General features: G+C 44.4%; 1 protein-coding gene across 4 annotated transcripts; it reads left to right on the forward strand.

The window, feature by feature from the left end:
* Positions 1-4,059: 4,059 nt before the first annotated feature.
* Positions 4,060-9,031, forward strand: LOC136533129 (putative ubiquitin-conjugating enzyme E2 38). Of its 4 annotated transcripts, none has more exons than XM_066525692.1 (8): positions 4,060-4,225; positions 4,347-4,473; positions 6,040-6,174; positions 6,264-6,839; positions 6,918-6,981; positions 7,254-7,393; positions 7,494-7,805; positions 8,399-9,031. In XM_066525692.1, the coding sequence occupies exons 1-8, from the start codon at positions 4,206-4,208 to the stop codon at positions 8,678-8,680; spliced, it is 1,656 nt and encodes a 551-aa protein (XP_066381789.1). In that variant the 5' UTR covers positions 4,060-4,205; the 3' UTR covers positions 8,681-9,031. The 4 variants fall into 4 exon arrangements, with proteins under 4 accessions (XP_066381789.1, XP_066381790.1, XP_066381788.1 ...); XM_066525691.1 differs by having other exon boundaries at positions 4,062-4,225; positions 6,255-6,839; XM_066525693.1 differs by lacking the exon at positions 6,040-6,174 and having other exon boundaries at positions 6,255-6,839.
* The last annotated feature ends 4,382 nt before the right edge of the window (positions 9,032-13,413 follow it).

Consider the following 13,413-nt stretch of genomic DNA (forward strand, 5'->3'; position numbering starts at 1 on the left):
CCGGGCCGGCTTCGGCCGTGGGCCGAGAAGCGAGGTGGCGGCCCATGAAGGGAGAAAAGCAATTTTCAAATTATATTTTCAAGAAATTTTCATATACCAGTTTTCAAATATCATTTTGAGCAAGAAAATGACATCTTTTGAAAATGTCCCAAAAAGGAAAATTGCTTAGAATTTAATCCTCTACAACTTTGATTTTATGACCAAAGTCCAATTTTAGCTAGATTTTGAATTATAAAATTAAAGTTAATTTTAACTCAAAACCCTAATTTTGGAGAATTATTTTTAAAGCAAAATTTGGCAATAATTTAAATACAAACTTTGCTCAAAAAATTGTGCTAAATAATTCTAGATGATTTACAATGATAGCCAAACATGTTTTACTAACCTAGCAAGCATAATCAGGGCAAAAACAACTCTAAACAAGTGTATGCAACATTTACATTTCACGAGCATGTTTCGTATGTTTCGAAGCAGGGTTTCAATTATTATTTACATGATTAGGCATGTATAATTAGGATGCTTGATGATGCATGATATGCATGATTTGTAGTGCCTAAATGCTGGCATAACACCGGGGTGTTACAGGGATGGTTGAGCACTGTCGGCCACGACATCGAAGAGGGACAGCACCTGGCTCTGCCACCAATCGAAGGCTAGGATACGAAACCCTAGAGCCCCCTCCCCGAGAACCAAGCTTCCTGTAGTCCCATTGCCCCTGGTATATAAGGTTGGGCATGGGTTCCTACAGAAGGGATCAGGACAATCGAAGGATATATCCAATTGAGCGACCAAGCGATCAAACCCTTAGATCATTAGCATATCGCTCCCTACTCTCTCTAGATTGTAAGAACTCGACTGGGCATTCTAACACAAAAGAACAAAATTGCTGGACGTAGGGCTTAGACACCCAAACCAAGATAAATCTGTTGTTTCTTGGGTGCTTAAGACACCGAAATCACATACATTGACCTATGTTCGGATCACTAATCACTACTATGGAATCGAATCCATGACAGTTGGCAGTGCGAGGTAGGGGAGCATCATGCGTGATCAACTATCTTTGGTGGCCCGTGCCACCATCTCTGCCCTTGGAGCCTGGAGGCGTCACCCCCGAGGGTGGTGTACGCTTCTCCGATGAGATCATCTCTGCCGACAGCACCTTCACCCCTGGCTAGGCTCTTAGCTTCGGGAGCCTACACTATGTTGCTAACTACATCGACGAGCTCCATCTCTCTGGTGGTGCATCGTCAGAGGACAACACATCCTCAGCCTCTTTCCCTCTAGTTGGCCTCCTGCGCGCCGATTTGGAGGTCCTCTCTCGACAGATCCACCTCAGTTTGGGCCTGAAGCCCACCATGGCAGAACATCGCCACATGTTCTACATGCTAGGCCAATGTGCACCACTAGATCACCACCGAAGAGGAGCTACCACCAGTTCCCCGACTTTGGTGCACCTTTCTAGATCTCCCATACTGGATCCAGAACGTTGCGGCCATATTCTAGTTTGAGCTGGAGCATGGAGCAATCGATGAGTAGAGGGGGCGCCATGCGGCATTGTCCTTTTCAGGTGCTGTTGGGACCTAACCTAGCTTAATCATACACTTAGCAAAAGGTTAGTCCACTAGTTGTCTCAATTACCAAAACCAAACATAGGGCTTTCAACCTTTCATTAGGATAACAAGTATAAACCTTCAAATTAGTACTAATAACCATGAAAGCAAACATGTCATTCATTCATTCATTCGTTCATTAGGATAACAAGTTTACGAACTACTCAGTTTACAAATTCAAGTCACTACTTCAGGAGTGTGACAAACAACACAACACTAAGAGAATACACATAGACAGGAAACATTGAACTTTCATCAGTTTAATTAGTTTACTCCCTACTACTACCAGTGTCGTATCTTCCTTGCACTGATCAAGTTCAGACACCAAACTACAACCTGCCTCCTTCATCACTAGATTCTTGATTGGGGACTCTCTGCATCCACCTCTGCATCTTCTCGCTTCAATTGATTGGACTGCGAAACCTTCAGGTAGTCCTCGTCCCAACGAAAGAAATGATAACCTTCACCATTGCTCTGCAACACACCAGAACCACATCAACAGCCAGATAAGGGGAAAATATAAACCAACAAGGTGGGTACAACATCAATAATACCTTGTGCATTGGGCAATAGTAGAAGACTTGCCCTAAGCTCGAGGGTTTCTTCAAAACCCACCTGACCACTATGAATCGGTGGCAATCAATGCACATGGTCAAGGGAAGGGGACCTAATCCAACCTGAGCTGTTGCCGATGAAGTTGATTCGCCCCTCATGGCCACATATCTGTCGCTGCTAGCGCCAAGTAGCCCGCATGGATCCAGTGGCACGCAAGAGCACCTCCTCCTTTGTCGCTTACTGCTTCCTAGCACATTGCCGGTGGACGCCCGCTGACTCCACCAGTCACTAACTCCCTCTGCCACCCCTCCTCCTCCAGTCGCATCGTGGTTGCCTCCGTCGCTGTCGTGTTGAGAGAGAGGGGGAGGACTGGGGAGTGAAGTGTACTAAGAGCTGTGGGGTGTTGCCAATACGACGCCTGCCAGTGAGCTCACGTGTCCTACTTCAACAACCACGATGTCCTATCCACGCTGGATGAAATCATAACACGAACCTGTATGGACTATTTATGTGCCACTTAACAGGGTTTTGGACCTAGGAATGCAAATTCGAAGTTGATGGACCTAAATGACACAAGCTAACAAGTAATGGACTAATCCATGCATTTTACTCGATAAACAATACTGACTATGCTACCTCAGCCTTTAACCATTCTCTAAGATTGTCAAAAGTGAAAATAAAGGAGAGAAACAACTAAGGACAGATATTTACATAATCATCTAAAGTTGACATTATTAATTACCACTACAGATAGTGAGTACGGAGATTCACAAAATCATCTTAAGTTGGCAATATTAATTACTGGTACTACATATAGTAACGTACAGAGATTTACAAAATCTCTAAGTTGGCAATATTAATTACTACTATAGTGGAATGCAGAGAATTAGAGAATAATCTAGAGTTGGCATTATTCAGCACTCTTACGTACTGCTAGTAAAGTACTAGAGAAATATATCTAGATGATCTAAAGTTGGCAATATTCCATACTAACTACAGATACTAAAAATACAGATTTTCATAAAATTATTTAGAGTTGAGAATATTATTTTTTAATAAAAATAACCACGGAAATCACGGAAAGAGCCGCCGTCCACCACACCGCGCCGCTGGCCGCTGTGCCAGCCACACTGGGCAAGCTCTACGGTGAGCGACAGGTGTACTCCACTGCCCCCACATCCCCAGAAGGCCAGAAGCCAGAGCCGCGTCAGACGCGGGCCCCCTATCTGGCCCCGGAGTCGTTGCTTCCGCAAACCTTCGTAGCCTTGTTTATTTCATCGATGCTAAAGTTTACTTTCTATCGCATTAAATATGTAACACATATATAAAATATTAAATATAGACTTAAAAAATAATTAATTATATAATTTACAACTAATTTACAAGACAAAATTTTTAAATTTAATTTGTTCATAATTTGACAATATGATGTTACAGTAACACACGTGATTAATTAGACTTAATAAATTCATCTCGTAGATTATTGACGGATTCTATAATTTATATTTTTATTAGCACCAAACATTCGTACCATATCTTAGCCCGTGTTTAGTTCACATCTAAATTTTAAAAAGTGCTACAGTACTTATCACATCGAATCTTGCGATACATGTATGGAGCATTAAATGTAGACGAAAAAAAAACTAATTGCACAGTTTGGTTGGAAATTGCGAGACGAACGTTTTGAGCCTAATTAGTCCATGATTGAACATTAATTACCAAATAAAAACAAAAATACTACAGTAGCCCAAATTCCAAACTACAGCCAACTAAACACGCGCTTACGTCACAACTGATATAACAGCCTAAAACTTTACGCACTCAAGACCTGGCAAACGCCAAAATTTGGAGCCCTTTTGACCCTTTCGTTGCTTTTGCTTCTTCTCTCGCCCCACCCTTCCGCTTTCACATACAGGGACTCTGCACAATCTATTTCCCCCTCTGTCCGCAGTCCGCACCCAAACCCCGGACGGCCCCACGCGCTCCGCCGTCGCCTCGCCGCGAGCGATCGCATTGGCGGCGCCCGCGCCTCCAGGGTCGATGGCGGAGGGCTCTTCTAGGTGAGCGCGCCGGCCTCCTGCGATCCTTTTGCGGCGCCGTTTCGCGCCTTTATGGGGCGGTTGGGGGGCGAGTTTTGAATTTCTCACGCGTGTTTTGATTGGTGGCTGGTTCTGGTTGCAGGGGTTACCCGTCCGACTCCGGGGACGGGTGGAGATTGGTGCTCCATGAACCCGACGTCGTCGAGGTGTCGGCGGAGACTGCCGCTCAGTGGAGCTCTTCCCGTCGCAAGAAGCTGAAGCTGCCCCAGGTGGAAACGCGTTTCTCTCACTCTCTGTTTCCAAACCATCGTTTTTTTATTCGGCGGTAGAGAAGTTCTAATGCGCGACTGGGGTGTGGCGATTTGTGAGAATAAAGGGTCCACAACTTTTTGGGTCGCGTATACTGAACTTTTTGTGAGAGTGGTGAGCCCCGTGGTTTGGTAGTGCTCACGTGAGTATATTGTTGGGGAATTGATTTGGGTTGGCAACCGCGTTTAGTATCGGGTCGATTTGAGTTGAACGAATTCAATCTAAACTTTCTGGTGCTGGATTATGATGCACTTTGTGCTGCACCCTTTTGTTATCTGAATCGTGTTTGCATTATTGATATTATAGCTTCAAGCAGGTGTCTGGTCTTGCAGTCTGCTGTTCTTTACTGCCCATTTGGATGTCGTAGTGATTACTTTGAGGAATTCCTTGTGGTGGTCGTGGTCTGTTCTGTTCTAGGCCTTTTCTAGTCAGCATTTGGATGATCAATGGAAAGCTGTGATAGGCCTGGTAACATGCGTGTGGTTATGTATGTACATCAACGGAGATCAGAATATACCTCAGTCTCAACAGGGTCTAGGCTAATTTGGATAGACAACTTATTTTTTTTGTGGCCTGCTTCTCACATTTTACTTTCTGCGGAATATTTATTTACCATGGCTGCACGCTAGTTTTATAAATCCTCTCCTGAAATCAAAAGAATTTCCTTTAAAGCAAACGTAACACATGTCAGTCACCTGCATGTCTAGCATTGGTTATGGCATTTTCATGCTGTCATGCAGTTATGAATTTTCCTTCCTCTATCCACTGCGAACTTTGGAGTTAATCAGTTTGTATTTTAGTGATTGATTTATGGAATGTTTGGGGCTACCTTATTATTATTATTTTGATTCAGGAATAAAAAGCATTCGGGCCACCAACATCCACGAGTGAATGAGTATAGCCATCCAATACAACTCTTGGGTTCTTAGACCAAACTCTGCAAAATGGAACCCACACAAAAGGCAACACTCAACAGTGAGCCAGCACTAAACTAAGGAAAACTTAAGCCTCTATCCTTCTTTGTTGTCGCCATCCCAATTTTCCGAAGACTTTGATCACCATGATTTCCAAATGATGACACCCTTCCTCAGTGCCCCTCTCTCTTCCTCTATAGATTATTATTTCCTTTGGTAAGATCTATTTACAATTCATGTGATTGTCTCATGCTGTAACAAGGTTTGCAACTTTTTTTGGTGAATCATTTCTTTGCAGACTGCAAATCTAAAATGATTCTTAACTTGTTATATTTCTCTGTTTTTGCTTTCTGGATGTACATGGTAATATGTGAGCATCAATTTCTTATGAAAAGGCAGCTTGTTTCTTTCAAAACTAACATAGTATCTGTGAGCTGTTCTTTGTATTCTGGAAATGAGATTATTCATGAGTTTGGTTTTGGCTTTGTTCAGGCTTATGCTTGGTACATGAATTTTGATTATCTAAGTTTGTTTTTTTTTAAATGTGCCAACATGTTGTTATGGTGCCACAAAACCTATCTGTTCTAAATATGTTACATGTCCGACATATAGGTTATTCCTTTTGACATAATTGAACTTGATGCTGATGATGATGATCCTGATGGAGTTATGATAATTGGTGAGAAGATATCAAATCAAAAGAATAAGCAAGCACTTGTTCATATGGATTGGCCAGAGCATACAACGGTGTTGTATTTCGTGTACTTGTTTTTTATTCCCTTGGTTATTATACTATGCCAGTGGTTTACTTTTCCTTTTCTGTTCAGGAACTACAGAGCGGTATGTCTACAAATTTGGCTGGCCCAAGTGTTATTCCTGTCATAGATGCTTTCTCATGGAATGGCCTGGGAGGTCATCATGACAATGTTGCTGGTCCAAGTGCTATTCCTGCCACAAATTTTTATCCTTGGGATGGCCTAGGAGCATATCATGGAAACAATGTTGCTGGTCCAAGTGCTATTCCTGCCACAAATTTTTATCCTTGGGATGGCCTAGGAGCATATCATGGAGGTGCACTGTTACCCCCATTTTATTCTAATGAGTTTGTTGGGGCACCTGGAGAGGATCACAGTAATAAATACTACAATTATAGCACTTCACTGATGGAAAGTGGTAGCAGCTTTAACTCTAGTGCGAATAATTACATGGATGTTCCACCTGGTGCGGGAGCAGTTTTACCATGGGGGTACATGCCTTCAACTGAGATGCCACATCAGCCCAGTCAAACTAAGGTCGTCAACAGTGAAATTGATGAAAAGTATAAGACATTTAAACAGTTTGATACTGTTAGTGACTACAGTGACAATTTCTATGCATTGACAGGCCAAAGGAATGTTCATGCTGTTAAGAAGGTAGCTGTTTAAACTTTGGACATGCTCTATCTTCACTTTATTTCCTCACAATTTAATATCAAGTTGGTTTATAAACAGCCATCAAAGGCCTGGGTGAAGCGGATTCAACATGATTGGAAAGTCTTAGAGAAGGATTTGCCAGGTAAGTGGCTATTGTTTTCTATTCATGGTCTAATTTTCTAAAGGTGTTACAGGTTTGTTAAATACAGATTGATCACATAATGTTTGTCCTTTACCCTCTTATTTCTACACGCTCAACAGTTCAGTAGACGCGTCGATCTTTAAAAATTCTCATGTGTGTCTAAAATGACTTCTAGTTCAATCTTAACCAGAAAATGCCATGGATGCAAATTGTTTTCCTGCGTAGTGCAATATTTTCATGTACTTACTGGTACTTTCTTCTAAATCGAACAGAGATAATATATGTACGAGTTTATGAGGATAGAATGGACTTGCTTAGAGCTGTCATCGTTGGACCAGCAGGCACTCCATATCATGATGGGCTTTTCTTCTTTGATGTCTATTTCCCTTCTCGATATCCAAGTAAACCTCCGGTGAGAATATTTTGATGCCCTATGTATCTATGGAAGCTTGTTTTCCTTTGTTCTCCGTTTATAAGAATATGCATGACAATAGATACGATTGTTCTTTCAGCTAGTGAATTACCGATCTGGAGGATTGCGGCTTAACCCAAATCTCTATGAGTGTGGTAAAGTCTGTCTTAGCCTCTTAAACACCTGGTCTGGTACTGGATGCGAGATGTGGAACCCATCTAATTCAACCATGTTGCAAGTCCTGGTCTCCATTCAGGCCTTAGTGTTGAATTCCAAACCTTATTTCAATGAACCTGGGTATGCAATGCATGCTAACACTTCTCAAGGCGAGAAGCAATCTATGGCGTACAATGAAGAAACATTTCTGCTATCCTGCAGAACAATGCTCTACTCTCTTCGGAATCCACCAAAGGTATGGAGATGCATGACCTGTTTGTGTTTTTGCTTGCTATATAAGTTTTTGTGAATACATCTATCTCTGTTTTCTTAAGCAACTACTCTTTCTCCACAAACAATGTCTTTGTCATTTGATCCAGTAGCCTTCCGTTAGATAGGAACAGCTTTGCTAAATACTGAGAACTCTTCTTAAGCAACCACTCTTTCTTCACAAACAATGTTTTTGTCATTTGATCTAGGAGCCTTCCGTTAGATAGGAACAACTTTGCTAAATACTGAGAACTCTCGGAAAGAGTATTAGAATGTTAGATCTGTGACCTCCCCAAGGGAAATTTCCTTGAACCGCAAGGTCGAGAAAAGGCCCTGAAAGCTGGCTGCCCAGGACGTACCTACAGCACGTAAATCTCACAGTGAGGGACCTTTATTTTCGTGCAACCCAGGATTTGAACCCTGGCTGGCAGCCTCCCAACCTACCACCACGCTATTGACGTGTTTGCACCTTTGTGGAGTAGATTGAGAAAGCTAACAATGAGCTCTTTATGAAAAAAGGGTTAACCCTCGTCTGACCATCTTAATGCTTCCAAATCTGAAGTGTGTTCCCTTTTTCAGCATTTTGAGGACTTCATTGTTGGGCATTTCCGCAATTATGGGCGCAAAATCCTGAAAGGATGCAAGTCATACATGGCCGGTGCCCAAGTTGGTTGCCTTGTCGGAGATGGGGTGCAGGATGTTGATGAGGGTGACAAAAGTTGCTCCAACAACTTCAAGGCCTCACTTAAGCCGTTATTCGAGGACCTACTGAAGGAATTCACCAATATAGGAGTTAACTGCGATGAATTCCGGAATCCTGGAGATACTAAAACTGAAGCAGACACCATACTGAAGTTATAGCACAGCAAGCAATGGAAGTTCAAAGTAGGGAGGTTGACACTTGACTGATTTTGCTTCGCAACAGGAGCATTAACAGATTTTGCTGCTGGGGAGGGGCATAGTTGGGTTCTATCCCCAGAAGGATGTTTGGGGGCACAAAGGGCCACAATAAACCATGTGCAACTAACTGACCCCTGTTTTTGGGCGTTAGTTTCTGTATAAATCCTCCCAGTCTGCCATTGTTTTCTAGACACAAGTTGCACGTGGCGTATTCTATCTAGAATTAGAAACAGTACTTTTACATCAGTCTGCCATGTGTATCTTTTGCGTGATGTTACCCCTGTGCACCTTGGAACCTTTGTCTGCCGGCTGGTTTTTATCCTCTTTCGCTTGTTGGTTTCAACCAGGCTTATTTAAAGCCAATAATGTTTTTCTCTCACAACAAACCAGCACCAGCCAGCCCAAACCAGTCCAGAAACCGACCAGCGAACACGCTGTTTATGTCCGTATTGCTCCTGGTGTTTACGGCCGATCCGGATAAGCGACAACGCTCTCTGTCATGCTGGCGCGCTTTGTTGGACGTCGGTAGGAGCAAGTCCAAACTCCAGTCGCTGGCCCCGGGAAGGAGCTGCGTTTGGTTTGCTGCTACTATTTGGCATTTTGGCTTGCTCCAGCAATCCAGCTAGTGCTGGCAACTTGCAGTTCATTTTTCTTCCTCTGTGCACCCAGGTCGGAGCGGGCTGAAATTTGGCGGGCTGCCCAGTTTAGCAACAGGCGTGTCTTGTTTCGTGGAGACTGGGGATGGATAACGGTGACTTCTCCATTCTTGCGCACTCGGCTGTGAATTTTTTTAAAATTTTAACCTTTTTTTTAATATAATTTTAAATCTAACACTGTCAGTTTTTAAAAAAAAACTAACACTTTTGGCCGCGCCTATTGTCATGGCGCGGCTAAATGCCGGCGCGGCAGAGGCGTTACGTGGCGGCGACCATCACCGCTGACCGCTGACGTGGCAAGGCTCTGCCGCGCCACCGATCTTGGCGCGGTAGTGCCGCGCCCTGATCTGTGGCGCGGCGGAGCCCGGTATAACCACCGCCGCTGCCTCTTGCCCGAGCAGTCGGCATTCCGCGAGAAACGCAGCAAGACAGTGCCGCCACGCCCGCCTTCGCCCGCGCCTGCCCACGGCCGAGGACGCCGTCCGCCCATGCCAGCTAGCCCGCCCGCGCCAGCAAGCCAGCCGATGCAGTAAGCGAGCCGCGCCTGCCAGGCCGCCGGCCGCCCGGTGCAGCCACCGCGCCCACACGCAGGCGCGCCTCCCCCTCCGGCTAGAACCTCCGGTCACGCAGGGCGGCTGCCCGCCTAGGTGCTGCAGCGAGGTACTCCACTAATATAGTTAGCACAGTTAATAAAGTTAGTAAAATTATCAAAGTATAGCTAATATAGTTAGTAAAGTTAGTTAGTTTAGTTAGTATACGTAATATAATAAGTTAGTATAGGTAGTAAAGTAAGGTAGTTTAGTTAGTATAGTTATTTACTCTAGTTGTACATTGGATTTAGTCTAATAAGTTGTTGTAGTTAGCCTTGTATAGATGTTAATATTTGATTAGTTAATATAGTTATAGTTAGAAAATGTAATAATGTTAGTATGGACATTACGTACGATGATTTCGACGACTTGATGAAGTTTCTTGAAATGCTTTTGCAGATGGATTGTTGTATTAGAGTTTTGTTCAGAGGAAGTGTTAGAAGAGAAGATGGTATGATTGAGGATATGGAAGAAGAATTGGAATGGTTTGATGAACCTCCTAGCTTCAACGACCTTTGTGTCCGTTTGAATACAAAGTTTGGGGGTGATTTCACACTCAAGAGGAGGTTTGATACTGGGAAGACTAGGGCACACTATGTCCTCATGCCCTTGCGCGACCCTGCTCACTGGTCCCGCTACACAAGGGTTCTCCAAGGTTCCAATATGCCCATGGCTGAGGTGGTGGTGGAGAATGGGTACAGGATGCATGGTGTGCAGGACGGCCCGTCCATTGATGGTTTTGGAGACAATGAACAAGAATTAGGTGTCGAAGGGGAAGCAAGTCAGGATAACATGGATTTGGACGGTCAGTTGATGCAGGAGCAGTTTTATTCAACTGTAGTAGGCTGCATAAACAATGACTTCGATGTGAATGAGTTCGAACAGGAAGAGGAGGAGCAGGAGGAGGAGGACAGGATCGGTGATATAGTTAGCAGTGATTCAGACGATTCTGATGATGACCAAGGAGGTACAGATGTTGTGGCAACACCGTCTGATGCCATGCCAGTACCGGTTCATACTATGCCATTACCAGTACAAACCGAGGTTTTATATGGTGTCCATGTTCAGGGTAGACTAGTCACAGATTTGGCTGCAGATGATAACCCCTATGATTCATGGGCCAGAATTAGCGAAGCGCAGCAGTATGTTCCACCACCACCTTACACAGCGACTGAGCTTGAGCAACTAAGGTCCAAGAACGTACCTTTTAGGGGCGTTCCGAACTATAGGGATGTCAGCATAATGGATATGGCAGTTTGTGATACCGGTCTCCAGCTGTGTAGGAATTCATTGTATAACCATGAGAAAGAACCCCTTAGAAAGGGGATGCTATTCAACACAATGTCAGAGATGAAACTCTTCCTTTAGGACTATGTTGTGTACCACCATAGACCGTACACCATCACTCATTCGGACCAGGAGTTGAGGTACCACTTGATATGCAAAAACGATTGTCTGTGGAGGTTAAATGCACGAAGGAGACAGAGTGATGGCAAGTGGAGGATAACTAAAGTTGTTGAACCCCACACTTGCCTAGACAATAGGGGGAAGGAAAATCATCAGCAGCTCACTGCACGTTACCTTGCCCGTCGTATATTGGGCCTCGTTGATGACAATAACGACATCTCGGTGTCTTCTTTACAACAGTCCATATCTAGATTCGTTAGGTACGATGTGTCGTACGAAAAGTCTTGACGTGCTAAGCAAATCGCTCTCGTGATTCGATGGGGTACTTGGGAGGAAGCATACAACAGGGTGCCCCGCATCTTATGTGCAATGCATTATTACAACCCTGGCTTGAAATGGTTTGTGGACACCGGAGGGAGAGGGATGTTTTTTCGGGACCCATTGAGGCATGTCCTCTATCGTGTGTTCTGGTCGTTCGCGCAAACAGAACATGCATTCCAGTTTTGTCGGCCAGTCGTACTTGTTGATGGCACTTTCCTGACAGGAAAGTATAGGGGCACCTTGATGATGGCTGCTGCTGTTGATCCTGAGAACCAGATAGTACCCATGGCTTTTGCTTTGGCAGAGGGAGAGAACAATGAATCGTGGTCTTGGTTCATGCGGCTACTATGTGTCCAAGTGCTTAGCCCAACTCGCACTATATGTTTGATCTCCAACCGTCACGCAGGGCTTCTTAATGCTGTAGGTGAGCAAATAGATGGGTTCCCGCCTCTAGTACATAGATGGTGCATGAGACACTTTGCCGCAAATTTCTGGCGGTGTCAGCGAAAGAAGGAGGTATGTGACAAAGTAAAGGCTCTATGTTGTGTACATACAGAGCACGAGTTCAAGGAGACAAAGAGAGAACTAGACAGGATGGTAAATGTAGCGGGAAAGGCCTTGTTAGAGGCGTAGATGGAACAGAAGGCTCAATGGGCGTTAGCATATGACGAGGGGGGTTTCAGGTATGGCATCATGACTACTAACTCCTCGGAGTCCTTCAACCGTGTATTCAGCGGAGTTCGATCGTTGCCTGTGTCTGGAATTGTTGAGTTCTCCTTTCATAAGTACAACAAATATTTTATGAAGAGGTGGGAACTTGCACAGAGGAATATAGCTGAGCAGGGACGTTTTGGAAAGGCTGGAGATGAACATTTGAAGGAGGCCGAGGAATTGGCCAAGCAGCCCACCGCCAAGCCGTATGGACCCCGCCGCCATATCTTTAGTGTACGGGGCAAGGGTGGCACAAGCTTGGGCGACAAACGTTATGGTGGATGAAACTACCAAGTTGATCTTGAGAAGGTAGAGTGCAGTTGCAACGTCCCTCAGATCATGCATGCCCCTTGCTCTCATATGATCACGGCCTACAAGGTTCGTAGGTACAACTATGAGGATCTACCATATATGTCAACCTTGTATCTTCGTTCGAACACCGTTAGTATTTGAGAGATGAGCTTTGAGCCATACCTAGACCCAACACATTGGCCACCTTATAATGGTTATGATTACGTACCGCATCCGGATCTAATGAAGGTAGGGAAGGGTAGAAGGAAGAAGAAGCGACTGAAGGGGGACATGGACGCTATGAGAGGGTACGGCGAAGACATGTACGGCGGGGGAGACTTCAACGAGACCCGTGGCAGAAATCTTTGCTCCGTTTGCAAGCAATCTAGCCACAAGGCTAGCCGGCATAGAAGACAAGGCTAGCCGGCATAGAAGACAACAGGTGATTTTATATTGTGTTCGTATTACATAACAAGTAGTTCAAATTATGCTATGGTACATAATGTTTATCTGAAAATATTAATTTGAATACTCTAACCCTTTGTTTATCATTTGATAACAGGATGGCCCCTCCCACGCCGCACCAGCTGTACCCCCTTCTTGATGTGGAGTACGACGACCTCCTTCTTCTACTGGACGACGAGGTTTCCAAGAGGCGTTCAAGGGATCCTTACATTTGTGGGACTTAGTTCATTACGTCGAACTTATGTCGAACGAA

Source organism: Miscanthus floridulus, unplaced genomic scaffold, assembly GCF_019320115.1.
Source record: "Miscanthus floridulus cultivar M001 unplaced genomic scaffold, ASM1932011v1 fs_78_1_2, whole genome shotgun sequence".
Taxonomy (NCBI): Eukaryota; Viridiplantae; Streptophyta; class Magnoliopsida; order Poales; family Poaceae; genus Miscanthus; species Miscanthus floridulus.

Coding starts and splice junctions, on each gene's coding strand:
- LOC136533129 (XM_066525691.1), top strand. CDS start 4,206: ATGGCGGAGGGCTCTTCTAG. Junction 6,982..7,253: donor CTTAGAGAAGGATTTGCCAG/GTAAGTGGCTAT, acceptor TAAATCGAACAG/AGATAATATATGTACGAGTT. Junction 7,394..7,493: donor GATATCCAAGTAAACCTCCG/GTGAGAATATTT, acceptor TTGTTCTTTCAG/CTAGTGAATTACCGATCTGG.